General features: G+C 35.9%; 2 protein-coding genes across 2 annotated transcripts; one reads left to right on the plus strand and one right to left on the minus strand.

The window, feature by feature from the left end:
• Window positions 1-773: 773 nt before the first annotated feature.
• LOC110739793 lies at window positions 774-12,016 on the minus strand. Its single transcript, XM_021920279.1, is given in 11 exon segments — window positions 774-1,334; window positions 1,551-1,642; window positions 1,736-1,839; window positions 2,687-2,849; window positions 2,939-3,368; window positions 3,917-5,598; window positions 5,817-6,169; window positions 7,567-8,979; window positions 9,468-9,986; window positions 9,988-11,092; window positions 11,551-12,016. Coding segments are annotated over 11 exon segments (6,201 nt in total). The 5' UTR covers window positions 11,817-12,016; the 3' UTR covers window positions 774-1,260.
• Window positions 12,017-14,061: 2,045 nt separating this feature from the next.
• Window positions 14,062-14,958, plus strand: LOC110737188 (glutathione S-transferase T3-like). The gene has a single exon (XM_021917564.1). The coding sequence runs from the start codon at window positions 14,062-14,064 to the stop codon at window positions 14,956-14,958; it is 897 nt and encodes a 298-aa protein (XP_021773256.1).
• The last annotated feature ends 157 nt before the right edge of the window (window positions 14,959-15,115 follow it).

The following is a 15,115-nucleotide window of genomic DNA, read 5'->3' on the forward strand; positions in this document are numbered from 1 at the left end:
TCCATTTACACAACATAATATCGTGCTACTTATCAAATAACATATGATTAAAAACTTACTATAATCATAGGAGTACAAGAACCAACTCAATAAGCACGGCAGTTGTAGCAATAACAACCCGTTGGGGCCCACCTTCCGGCGGTACATACACCGTAAGGCTTTCGTCGGCCTTGGAAAGAAGATATGATTTTAACCGCGAAGATGATGAGTAAAGGGGTGATCAAGAGCAACCAATTGAATTCAAACTCGACGGCCTCAGCAGCTTCTTGAGATACAAAGTAGAATTTTATGCCAAGAAAAAAAGAGATTAGTAACAGGATTAGGAGAACTGGATAAGGAAGAGGTCTTAGAGTGAATCCATCAAATATAGAGGGACTTCTTCTTGGTGGATATGTATAACATTGATGATATGAGTAGTTTACCATATTTTTATTTCAAAGAAGAGTGGTGTTTTAGAGAATTAAGTTGCCCGTCCATAAAGATGTTAATTTATTGTGTGTGCGCGTTTGTGTTTAGGATTATTTCTGAGATGGGGTTATCATGACGTATATTAAAAGATCGTACATTCAATATTGAGATGATAAAAGGAACAAAAATCAAGGGTATTTTTGTAATATTGTAAGCTATTTTGGAGTTTTCCTAAGCAAAATGAAGATATTTTTGCAAGAAAAAAACAGGATTTGAATAATTTTGTCTATCTCATAAATGGAATTTCATTAGTGGGGCACTGCCGACCTGTGTAGTGTGTAGTGCCGTGGATATGGGTTGATGTATTGGGCCAAAATGATTGGACTTCTTTGATCATTAAATTAATATATGTGCCACTATATTGTGTCGTTATTAGTGTCATACTTCGTATTATCCAATCAGATTGCCTATGTAATTAATGTGAAAACTATGATTTGCTAAAATAACTGTAACAATTTGAAAAAGCTGTGTTCCTGACTATAAATTATTGAACTATTTTCCTAAAACCCCCCATCTTTTCCCACGGTATCGTTCTCGTTGAGACAAGCACAGCTAGCCGTCTTGAAAGCAATTCGTCTCAGCTGAATCTGTTCGTTGTTGTGGCCTGCAGTGCATCAATGAGGACTTCGATAAGAGAGCTGATACTGTGCTTTTCTATTGCCGCCACAAGATTTGTGTGCAGCTAGGTGCATCTAGTATGCATAACGCAAGGCTTCAAAATTGTTGCCGTAGCATCATGTAGACAACGGCAATCATATTAGAGATGGATAATACAGAATGCTGTCTCCTTCGTCACACTTTTCCTTCATACTGTTGACGTTTGTGATCATCCTTCAAACTTGCCAAGGTGCTTCTGCAAGTACCCTCTGTAACAAAAAACATCATCAAAGTCAGACTTAGGAAACCACTGTGATCCATCACGATTGTTTATATACTTGTGCATTGTCAATTTAAGAAATATATGCGTTAACAAATTCAATTTTTTTTTTTTTTGAAAATCCTCCAACTATTTATAAGAGATTAAATGCAAGGAATTTTTCAATTTTTTTTTGACAGGTTTCATATTTTGCTTAGTTGCTTACCTCCAAATTTAGTATGAAGATGCTGAAGGTCATCCGCTGAGCAAACATCTAGCAAAGCATAGATACCTGGCCTAAGGGCTTCATCAACTTCCCTAAAAATACATACAAGAGAAAATTGTAAAATTTTTGCACAACTACATAAGTAACCATATAATACTCGTCAGAAGTCCAAAAAGAAAATTTACCTTTTGATTCCCATTTTCAGTGGACCATAGCCTGAATAAACCTTTATGTATTCTGATAAGAACATAAAGCAGTGTTGACCTAAGTTATCCTTCTGCTGTCCAATCTACAAAAAAATGACACACAAGACAAAATATGAAATTAAAGAGGGAGTGTAACAGAATCTAGTAATTAAGGTTCCAAAGTAAATATTATATAGATGTCCATGAGAAATTTAAATAACATTTATGAACAGCTATCAACTCATACTGACAACAATGCGCATCAGTAATAACAACGCCAAAAGTGAATTCATAGGCCTCTAATGTCCTAAAGAAAGATTATCTTATGGCTACAAGCATGGTCACCACTGAAATTGTATTACTTAGCAGTGACCAGCTCCAAATGTAGTAACTACGAGAATTCTACTAGGATAAAGTTCCAAAAAAAAAACCATATCCAGCTGAAAGCTTTTAAATTCCCTGAACTAATGTACTGCACCGGTATTAGTTCCAGAATAAGTACCCAAAGTATAATGAATATTATAATTCTAAATCACCAATTGTAAACCCCTGGGCTTGAGAAGGCCCTGTCTAGAAGACAAGCCCATCCTTCGAGGGTGATTGTAATATTGTCCGCTTTTTGTTCACCATAATAAACTATGATAGAGAGGTCAGAAACCTTATGGACTGATAGAAAAGTGCATGTCCTCGGTATAAAAGAACCCATGTCTAGACCAGTACACTTCTCATGTAAAGAAACGGTCAAAGGACCAACTAACCACAAAAGAAATTCAACATGGGAAATCAATGGAAATTTGGGAATATTGCAAAGAAATTGGGTTTCAACTAATTGCAAAGAAAAAACTTTAAAAGAAACATCAATGTAGATAATCATGATTATTATCAAGCAATAGAGAGCTAGAGACCAAAATGAAATGAAAGGCAGATAACAGCTGTTAGCTTAACACATACCTCTTCATAAACCCTTCTCAGATAACTGGCACATTTTACACCATCTTCCAAAACCCAAGTAAAGTAAGCCTTTCGGTCTTCTGAGTCAAAGTTAATAATCTCCAGACAATAGAGGAGTGCTTGAAGTGAAATTTGAAGTTCAGCAATACACTGTATACATTCACTAAAAATTTACAATATGATTAGTAGACATGCATACAAAAGTTGCTGAAAGCAAGAAGAATGTCATGAAAAAAAATAAGAAATATATACCTATTGCGGTGTTTAACAACTGTCCACAACAAACGACAAGATGCCGCATATAAGTTAACTGAGAACTGCCTGTCAACCGAAAAGTAACTTTCAATTTCTTCACACTCTTTGCCGTCCAATCTAATAGAATTTTGATGAGAATCTTTGCCTGCTTTGATGAAGCAAAAGCCTTGGAAAAGTGCTGCTGGTATACGCAAAGACTGTCTCACATGATGGGAATCTAGGTGAAATTGAGAACGTTTTCCAGAAATCCTGGTTAATACCTCAACACACATGAGAACCATGGACCCCGAGTCAGGATTCTTATTTACTGCAACACTGTTTGGTTTTGTGTGGAATACTGAGGGCCCTTGTAGGTGTACAATAATATTAAATAATGATGAAAAAAGGCTATTGATCTGCGATCTAATGACATTCAATTGGTTTTTCCCTGCAACAGAATCAGACATCAAACATGTTACAAATACTAGTCATTGCATCAACATATAAGCATGTTTAAACCAAGCTATCTGAAGGATTAATAAACAGGAAGTTAGAGCCATGTTCATGTTCTGTTCATATAGCTAAGCAATGCCTATCACCAGAATATTAGCACTGATAAGAACGTAAAACATAACAGGACAGAAAAGAGTGACACGATTTGAGAAGTAACAGAGCTTGCATCAACTGTCAGTATGCCTTTTAATTGAATTTGATTTTATACAGGCTTCTGCTAATTCTCAGCAGAACAAATACAACCAAACTTCTACTAATTTAGCAGGTGAACTATTTACATACCTTGCAGTTCTTCATCAGACATACATTACTCTCACATTTTTATCACACTTTTCCAACCCAAGTTAAGGTAAGTAAACTTTTTTCAGTGATAAATAGGGCCATGATAAGTCAACAACAATCAAAAAAGGTCTCAAGTATTGTAAAGGCATTATATAAAAATCAACTTACAAAGCATTTTTAGAAAGTTTTGAGCAGAAGTACCTTTATAGAATTCAAGAAGCAAGTCCAAGCAATCAACAGAGCCTGCAACCATCGCAGAGACTCTACCTCCGGCAGTACCATCTTTTTTTACCTCATAGATTACTGGAAATCCTTCTCGTAGACCGAATAGTGCTCGTTCTAGAGCTTGCAAAGCAGATAATAGGAGTGGTTCCGATGGCTTCTCAATGAGAGATTTGAAAGACATCCTCAACCTTGCTTTGAGATTGTCTAAACCATAGAGAGGGTCACTGACAGTTGATTCATAATCTCTTCCTTCAGTATATATCTTGGCACTTGACCCAATATGAGAAGCTAGCCTAGCTCCTTTTCCTTGTAAAGAACTGCATTTTCCAATAGCTTTCAAGTGCAACTCTACCAATTTGGTGTAGACATTTCTAGTTGCGATGGAACTAGTTGATGCAAATAAACTCCCTATTGCCTCCAGAAACTTAACAGAACCATCCAACCAAACAAAAGAAGATGAACTTGGAAAATCAAGCATTTCCGAGAATTTTGTCAACAATACTTCAGAGCATCCAAGAAAATTTTGAACCAAGTTAGGCGACAAGGAAGGAAAATCAATCAGCACGCTTAGTCTCACAATTGCTGAAGAAACAATAAATAAACCTCTCAAGAAAAATGCTGCCTCTAGATTCTGGCCTTTTAAGAAGCTCCCCAACAAATCAATTTTTAGACAGTTGTAATTGAACGAGCTAAATTCTGCAACAACGGAGTGAGAATTATCTGACTTCAACCTTTTCTTCTTTCGACTAGAAACAAAACCATTTGAAAGATCACATGTAGCCAAGGTCGTCAACTCAGAACCTGAATTCCCAATTTGATTCTCAAGTTCAGTATCAATTCCATTCTTAAGCTGCCCCTGGCCATCAGACATTTTGATTGGGTGATTGTTGTGAAGAAAAATCCGAGAGGACTTACCTATGAGCTCCATAACAAGATTCATAAAACTGACTACTCTAGACATGATGTTGTCTTTACTCTTCATCACTTTTACTTTCAAATCATCACCACTAGCAAGGGTATCATTCAAAGCGCACTCCAATCCCCATAGCAATCCTTGAATGCAAGATATAACAGAGGACAATTTACTCAAATCTACAGGTCGACCATCTACCTCCATATCTCCATCACTGAAGGCCTCTTTCAGAGAAAGAAGGGATTTTTTTGTCTCTTCCTCCAATACCTCAACCATCATAATCACACCTTTGCAAACTTCGACATCATTTGATAATTTCTCAGAAAAATTAAATTCATTTGAAAGATTGTCGTCACAATTAGAACCAGACTTTCCAGTGCTTGTGGGACTGGCAATTGATTGAATTGCTGTATAAAATTGGTGCTTGCACAGAGTGACAAACACATATGAAGTCTGATCCCTCAGTGAAACAATCAAATCACTACAGTTACTACTGTTCTGTGATGACAATGTACTCCACCATGTACTGACAATCTTCACAGATTCCAACAGCCAATGAATAGATGATGGAACCTCTGACAGTATTGGAATATTTGTGGGAATACAATTTTCTGCTTTATCCGCGCAGAATGCCATTAATATATATTTTAAAGCTCGGCGACATGAAACCAGTAGTCGAAGGAACTCATGATGGTCATGAACATACGGTGATCTGTGAGTACCTAGTAAGCAGCCAATTATGAGCCTGGACAATGAAGACACATTTCAGATGAGCTAGCAGTCATAGGTGAGATAAGGTTGAGAAAACAAGAACATCAAAGAGTAATAAGGAGACTGGAAAGGAATAACAAAAATCAAATTAGGATTGGTTACACATAATTTTGCAAATTACAACCCAAATAAAAAGGGAAGAGGGGGAAAAAAAAAGTAGACATGAGAAAGAAAAGTTAAACTCAACATAACCTTTCAAAGTTAATTAAGTAAATCACAGAGTGTGAGAAAGATTTGAAGCTTAATGTAATCTCACACATCTTGCACAAGAGGTTCAGCACACTTTGACAACCAGCAAGAGGGTCATTGGTTGGAGTAAATGACGTTCCTTCGTCACTTTGTTTATTGACTAAATCACCATGACCACGACAAGAAGTAATCAGTTTGTCCCTCGCAAATAGGGCAGAGTTCTGAAGCACACCAAGAGCATAGGTCCAATCAGAGGAACCAAGTTCAGCACCAGCGTTTGTCGAATCATTAAATAACCGAGATATACACTTCTTTAAAACATGGCAAACCCTTGATGGCATATACCTGCGCACAAACTAGTAGAATAGACCATGATCATGTATTATCTCAAACCTATCACTTAGCACAAGAAAAAACATTGACAAGATGATATGAGGTTCAGGCATCAAGCAAGATGGTACAACTTGGAGATTAAACAGTAAGAGACGAAAGGATCAATTTTTGTTCCTAATTAACAGTATTCTTCAGATTTCGGGAGTAAAGAATCTTTCTTGATGAAGCAGCTGAGGTATTGAAGATCAACTTCTCATCTTTAAGATGTTTACAACTCAGCCAGAACAATGATTTTCAAAGCTGAAAAAAGTGATGAATATTCTACCACCCAGGTCATTTACTAACTTTGTTTAAGTTTTGATTCTTACAGACATTGCCCTCCAAATTATACAACCCTCCAATACTGATAATAAATACAAGCATCTATTAAAAATTCCAAATCAAATAAGACATTATATAGGTAGAGACATCCATCCAGAGACTTCCACTGAGATGCATAGGTCTTTTACAGACAAGCATGGCCACTTAGGACAATTTACTTGGGATTTTCTAATCAACTCATGTCTGAGGAGTGAAGACAATTTATTTTGACTTATAACCGAACATAAAAAAATCTCAAAAATAATTTTAGTTTCATATTTTTATCTCTAATTTTCAAATAAATTCTGAAAATTGAACCAACAACGATGACATAACATCAGTAAGACATCCTCAAATCTCCATAACCTCGCCCAAATTACCACCCCCCCCCCCCCCCCCCCAAAAAAAAAAAAAAAAAAAAAAAAAAAAAAAAAGAGAGAGAGAGAGAGAGAGAGAGATCAATGTTGATGCTTCTTTTTTCCAGTCCCTGTCTATTTATGATTCAAAATAGATGTTACATTAACAAGAGACTTCAAGAGTACACCAAATAATTGCCTTACCACCCATATCAAAACCAATGATATAATAAGGATAGACATCATACTATCATAGGCTATTAGCACTTAATCATTAAGTAGGAAGATAAAACAGGCAGGAAGAAGCTGAACGTCTCCTTGTCAGACTGCACCACAGCAGTGGAATCGTTGATGCAAATTCCGTAAACAAAGATAAATGTATTATGTAAAAGGAAGTAGGGAGTTTCTAAGAAATTCCCAGGGAAACAGATTACTGTTCTAAAAAGAGACATATTTGCGGGCTGATCAATCTATTAGATGATGTCATTTGCCAAAAATATAGATATGTGGTGCAATTCTGCTACAAAATTCCTTAAAAATGACCCTAATAAAATGTGACCTACCATTTAGGGACAGGGAAGTAATAGACGAATAGAAATAGGAACAACAGCTGAAATCTAAAGTAGGTCCGGTTTTTTAATTAAAGAAATAAAAAATAAATAACTATGAATATCAATAATCAAGAAGAATTGTAGTGATCTTACTCTTTGATCATAGAAACTGGTATCACGAAGAAGTTCCTGTGAAATTTGATGCTTGGTAACTTTCATTGCCTCGCCGGCATAATTTTCATACTGCTTCTCGAACTCCCCAAATCTTCTATATGGAAGTGAATTTAGTATTAAAAGTGAAAGGAACAACTTCAACTTCTTCTTAGTAGCATAATGGCACCATAAATCAATATTGTAGCAAATAATCCACCAGATTGCAGTAGGTAATGTTTTTTCATTCACTGTACAGACACCCAAATCCCAAGAGTCAAAGAGCACATACTGTGGGGCTGGACTAGCTGCTCCACTAGGAATGAAGGTAGGCTGTTCATTCTCGTCCACTGTGGAAAGATATTTCATGATGAAATTCGTTAGACCAGATGTTTCTTGCTTTAAAGCCGACAAAAATTTCTCCAACTTCTCTTGTTTTCCTTCATCTTTACATAGAAGTGATTTATCAGCATCATCCGCCGATTTGCCATTTCTTCCATTCTCACTACACCACAAATGATACTCTACACAATGAATTTGCCTACTTAGATCAACAAGTCTTTGTAAAGCCATCATATGCATTACATAAATCAAACAACAGTAATCTGTGGAACCTTCTTGGAAAATATTATCCCTTAAATGTTGCATGATACTAAGAAGAGAAACTGAAGATTTGACCCAAGAAAAATATCCTTTATCTTTAAATTTTGTCCTCTCCATGCAATTTTTGCCAGAATAAGCTGTATAAAAGTCAGACATCACATTTGACATCTTTTTTGATGAATCAGGAGGCATGAGGCTCAATGTTTGGCGATACAAGCTTCGACAGGATACATACACGCGAAAGAAGAATTGGAGATACAAGGAAACTTTATTTAATAAATCATTTTTGCATTCCACATTCTTATTTTGAGTTATTCCCAGCACTGAGAAAACAAACTCATCAGAACCATCTTGCTCCAGGGTAGTCAAATGCCTCATGCTGGGACGTAAAACCACTATCAGCTCCTCTATAGACTCCCCCATACGGTAACTGTAACCGGCAGAAACTGAGAGTGAATCCAGGACTAGAGTATAAATTTCAGACAAGACCACACCCAAAATTTTTGCTTGAGCGCTGATTCTACAAGAATGAACATCTCCAACTTCATATTCATCTACCACAGAGTTGCCAACTTTCATCCACTCCAAACAATCCAATACGTCAGCAGACAAAATTTGAACAAAATCAACAGCCTGACCTTCAGGTATAGATTTAATCACATTGCAAATAGCAAGCCTAAACTTTTGAGAAAACAATAGCAAACAACCTGATTTGGAAAATTTATCATAATGTAGGGAGGAGATGTCAACATCTCCTTGATAAAATGATATATGCCTCAGTCCTTTACACAGTGCAAAAACAGCACGATCCACCTACATAATAATAAATCATCAGATCAATCAATGGAACATAAAATGTGTAAAGCTGTAAACACTACTTGTCCTCAATTTAGAAAAAAGAAATACTTGTAAATAAATTGTGCTATAATGTGTTATGTGGCAAAAGACAGCAATTTAAACGCATGCAGCTTAATTCAAAAAATCCTGCTAAAATGGTACCAAGTACTGTAGGAACTTGCTAGGATGTATTAGGCGGGAAAAGACAGCAGTTTCAAGCACAGCCAGCGTAATTATGTACCATAAGGACTATAGAGAAGATGGAACACTTCCAGCAGCTATTGCAACCAGATTATCAATAACATAATTAGGGGTTTTGGAGGTGGGGAGTAAGGCCAATTCATCAAAAATGACCTATTACAGAAATGAAGAGCAAATTTGATCTGTCAACTAGAAAGCTTCAATTCACATTCACATAACTCTCTGTCAACAAAAGCAAAATGCTCAGCGAAACTTGCACTAACCTGGCGAAGCTCGCTATAGAGATTAATTAGTCGGCATCCAAGGTCAACTGTCACAGGATACAACTTGCAGTGTTGTGACACATTTTCTGAAGAATGTTCTGATGCTAAACAGGTGAGAATCATAAGCCATATGCTAACCAAGTCATCACCAATGACTCCATACTCAATATCAAGGAAGTTTCCAACTACAAGAATGAACTCTTTGGCCAATGAGTTCAATGTTTCAACTTCCACAAAACTAACTAAGCTCCATGTTGACAGAAAGAATGGATTAAATTCAGCATAACACGACATCAATAGACCATAGCTTATCTTGAAGAAATTCAGACAAGCCCCTCCAGAACTATCCTCTGTTCTAAGATAGGCGCTTTCACACACCATGCTAGACAAAATCCTATTTACAGATTTGAGAGTGTGGTAAACATTCAGTAAGGAGGTTCCAGATTGAAGGTGAGACTGGAGATTCTTACTAAGATCAAGTAACAACGGCTCCATGGTAAGCACAAAAAAATCGAAAAAACGACTTCCTTGTTTCTGAGGCAGAAGTCGAAGACGTATGACTCTTCTCTGAGGCCAAATTACTAGCCTTTGAAGGATGCTTTTTATCTTGAGTTTCAATGGTCCTCAAACTTCCAGAATCCTGCGAATCCCTCTTCAATTTTTTAACACTAATAACAAACAAACGAAACAATTCTCCTATACCAGACAAAGCCTGTATCTTTCTCTCGGAAACAAGATTTTCCACTTTGTCAAAAAGGTGTCTGTGATAGCTTTTGATGGCCGTTCTTGCACTTTCCAGTTTTTGATCAGCTGAACTGTACCTATCTGTGACGTTTAAGCTAAGATATTCATCAAGGTGAATTGAATGAAACAATCCATAAGAAAGAATCTCCTCTGCCAGCTTGACTAAATTTTTCACCAGAGCAGGACTTCTGTCCCTGATCTGATCATGCAACAAACCAAGCAGGTGCAACAATGATTCAAGGAGTTTATCTACAAAATCACGAAATCCATTTTTGCGGCAAGGGTGCAACCTCAGGAACTTGGAGAACGGCTCAAGCACCAAACACGAGAATTCTGTGATCAAGTTTCGCACACCACTATCTTGACTAATGTCATCATACATTCTAATAACAAGTTCAAGCACCGAGCTAACAGCCACTGCCCACAGATCGAGATTTTCATTCAACAATCGGCAATTGGAGGAAAATATCAACTTTAAGCAGTCAATTATAGTGTTAAATAATATCATTTCTACATTAGTAAAAGTGGGTTCCATGACATCTGCGTCTGCAATATTAAATGAATGCAACACACTCTTAGCCACACATGAAATAACCCTTAATAGATCCCGTGATAATCTTAATGAAACATGCAGCCTTTCAGACTCCTTCAAGCAAAACTTGAGTATCTCCCAGCATCTACAATCCATGAAAAAATGTGGCCCCTCGGACTCCTTTTCTCCGGCCCTAATTTTCTTTGCAGAGGTGATCAACAATGACTGAATCCGATCACTAATGCGTTCTATTAATCTTGAAATACTCAATGTATTGGACTCCTTCTCAGAGTCATCATATCCTTTACCGGCCCTCGAAATCACAAACTCAAACATTAACTCCACCTTCCTGCAGTTAAAACATTGTATTGGTTTAACACTATCCATATTCCTCTTAACATATTCAAAGACCATGATTGCAATCAACCTAGGCGAATCAAGCAATCCACACATTTTAACAATAAAACCTAAATTTAAGCTCTTTCACCATGCTAGAGGCACTAACTTTTTAACCCCCAATAATCTCACTTGTTTATAGTGTAAACAATAAAATTTCCCAAATACTTGTTCATAACTTGAGCAATAAAATTGATAAAAATAGCAAATTTGAATAAAACCCAGAAATTCTATTCAGTAGTGTAAATTTTCCAATTACTTATTCATAGTGTAAACAAAAATTAAATAACACCCAGAAAACCCACTTCAAAACCCAGTAAATTACACCTAACAAACAACATAATCTACAAAAATCAAACATAACCCAGTTCATAAATTCAACAACATAAGATAAAATCAGCAAAATCTTACTTGTGTTCATTGAGTTCATTGTTTTGAATTGCCAAAGCGAGGTCTAAATTCCTCCATAAGTGCGGCCCTACAAAAATCCCCGGAATTTCTTCATCAACCTCCACTTTTTCCAGCTTCTGCGTCTCTGCAACTGTGCATTGTTCTTCATCTTTTGTATTGTTTAATTTGCGAGGTGTTTTAGAGGGTTTAGGTAAGTCTTGGGAAGTTGCGAGTTTCCTCTTTTTCTTCTTCATTGAATCGTTGTTAGTTGATGTTGAGCCAGCCATGGTAGAGGAGCTGCAAGGTTGCAAAGTATTGGTTCGGGGGTGGGGAATGAGGAAAGGGTTTTACAGGGTTTTAACAAAGAACAAAAAAGAGGAAACTGCTCAAATTAATTTATTATCTATATCTATATCTATACTTAGTATTTAAAAAATACAAACCATAAATTTTTCATATGACACATGGCATCACAATTCACAAGTCACTCATCACCCCATATGCCACATATCATTATCCTTAATATTTTAAGTGTTTATGCATTATACAAATTGCAAATTCAAGTAAGAAAATGAAGTGTTTCATTTCCACCATAATAAAATAATATTTTAATTAATTAACATATAAAGTAAAATAAAATTTGTCTTTTCAACTCCTAGACTTTAAATATAATTTAAAATAATATGTCATTTTATATCCCACAATCTTCACGTGTATATATCTAATAACTAAATTCCTTCATCTTCTTTCACGGTTCTACCCTCTCTCTCTCTCTTTTTTTTTAAAAAAAAAAATAGAAATGAAACAATTTCCTACATATGAAAATAATTAACTCAAGTAACAACCCGTGCATTGAACGGGCCAAAAAGCTAGTTAAATTTAAAAAGTAGTACATTTTTAATACAACGTATTACAAGCAAAACCTTTACTTAGAGCAAAACCTCTATAAATTAGACCAATGAATGCATTTACTTCGTATTTACAATTTGATTTTTTTTTTCCTTAAAGAACAATATGACTTATTTTGTTAATTACTTGAAATTTGAAATTTCTTGTAGAAAAAAAATTAAAAAAAGGAGAAACTTGAAATTTCTTGTTATTACTCCGTCAATAAATTGTAAGTAAAAATTATAAATTTACAATTTGTTCGTTTTTTATTTAAGTGTCTTAGTTTGACTGGTACACTAGTATTTAGAATCGATCTCAGGATCTCCTGAACCGGGAAGGAAACTCTAACCATTTGAGCTATCCCCCAAACTCAATAAGTATTCATTGATTGTATTTAATTTAACGCATAAAAGTTAAATCTATGCATGTAAATAGTGTCAAATTCAAAATATGGCACTTATATAAAAATAGAGGGAGTATGATAGACGGGCCAGAATACCAGATTGAGAAACGGAGAAGAAAATAGGTGGACTATATCCTTAAAGCGCTCCTTAGCTAATTGAGAGGGTTTAAATACTTGACCCGAAATTTATTACTCCGCTAGAGCACTCTCACCAATGGGGAGAAAAATGCCCATGGGGAGTTTTTGGGTTTTAATCCAAAAATAAAAGTCCCCATCAATGGGCTAAATAAAAAATGCCCATGGGCAAAACATTTTTTTATCAAAGTTTGGGCAAAATTTAAATCAGACCAAGAATGAGTGGGCCCCACGAGTGATGCTGGCAATAGCGTTTTTTTTGCTCACCACGCCTCAAAACGCAACGTTTTGAGGAAAGGAAAAGCAAAAAAAATACTAAATGCACCCCTGACAGGCGCGTCAGCACGCCCAATCAGGCGCTGACACGTGTCCTGTCAGGGAGCTTGGACCAATCAGGAAATTCCTGATTATTGCAACGGTTATATTTTTGTAACCGTTATTTTGTGCTTTTAAAATTTAAAAAAAAAAAAATTTACCAACGGCTAGAAAAAAAAATCCCTACAAATAGAGACCCATTTTGCCTATTTTTCATATTTTCAAAATTCACATAAATTTGTTGTATTTACATTTTCTCTAAATTTCTCCCTCGTAATTAGTCATCCTTTTATTATTATTATTATTATTATTATTATTATTATTATTATTATTATTGGAAGTATAATTATTATTGTTATTATTTTAGTAGTATTGTTATTAATATTATTATTGTTGTTATTATTATTTTTGTTATTAATATTATTATTATTATTATTATTTGTGTTATTATTATTATTGTTATTATTGTGTTAGTTTTTGAAATTAATCAAAAAAATAGATATGGATCCCAATAACCCCTTTTACTCACTACTTTCTCAAAATTGTAATGATTTAGATGAGAATTTCATGAATCAACCTCAATTTCAACTTTTCCTACAAAGAATAAGCAACACCTCTCTGCAAAATCCTCCACAACAACAAATACCTCCACAACAACAAATACCTCCACAAATGAAAACACTAATTACGAGCAATCACTTCCTGTCTACCAAGGAAGTAACTCTCCGTACGATGATAGCCAAGAAGAAAATGTGACTGAGACACCTCAATACCCTCCGTCGACTCAAAGAATGCCGGTGGGTTCCAACCAACGAGTCGCTAAAGCTAGTCGTATTTGGTCAGTCGCAGAGGATGAAGCTCTTATTGGGCTATATTTAAAATACAGTGAAAATGCGATAGTGGGTACGAGCATGAAAACAGTTGAACTTTGGCGACAAATATCTGTGGCGTACGACATGGTTCAAGCTAGGCAGCCAGAAATACTACCACCCAGAAATCCGAAGAGTTTGGAGAACCGTTGGAGAAGGATGGCGACAGATGTACTGTTATGGACAAATTGTTACGATGAAGCGGGTCCGTTAACTGGAAGTGGATTCAACGAAGTTGATCGAATTCAAAAGGCCTCGAAGTTGTTCCATATATCATCCAAACCACCACACAATTTTGTTTTTCCCCACGCTTGGGAAATGATAAAGAATGACCCAAAGTGGAGGCCGAAGATTAGATGGGCATTGTCACTAAAGGAACGACAAGATTCTCAAGTGCGTTCGGAAGGGGACACCGAGGATAGTAGTGGAAGTGAAAAGAGATCGAGAACTAACAGTGAAGCTGAAGGAGATGTTCTCGTTGGTGGGTTTTCATCAGGAGGTATACCCAGACCCGACGGGGTAAAAAAAGCAAAGGCTAAGCGTAAGGGAAAAGCTATTGCTCATGATAGTGCAATTTTAAGTATTGGTGAACAAATACAGGCTTGTACTGAAGTTAGAAGCTTTGAGGAAAATTTACGGCAACAAAGGTTGGACCTTGAAAGGGAAAAGGAAAAGAGGAAAAACAAACAGGTCGAATTACAAGAGAAGAAGATGAAATTTGAAATGTTGCAAGCCATTATGTCAAAAACGACGCCACTTACACCAGCTGAAGAAGCGTGGAAGGAGGAACTAATTCAAGAAGTGTATGGTGGAAAGTAGAGTAGTTTATTATGCATTATGATTTTTATTATTAATTTAATCCAAAAATTAATCAATTTATATTACATTTTCATATATTTTGTTCAATTATGAGTCAAGTACTAGCTAGTGTGTGTAGATTTGTCTTATACAATTATGAGTCAAGTGGTTGGTTTTA

This window comes from Chenopodium quinoa, unplaced genomic scaffold (assembly GCF_001683475.1).
Source record: "Chenopodium quinoa cultivar QQ74 unplaced genomic scaffold, ASM168347v1, whole genome shotgun sequence".
NCBI lineage: Eukaryota > Viridiplantae > Streptophyta > Magnoliopsida > Caryophyllales > Amaranthaceae > Chenopodium > Chenopodium quinoa.

What these genes read in the sequence shown, in the direction of transcription:
- LOC110737188 (XM_021917564.1), top strand. Translation starts at nt 14,062, where the DNA reads ATGCCGGTGGGTTCCAACCAACGAGTCGCTAAAGCTAGTCGTATTTGG.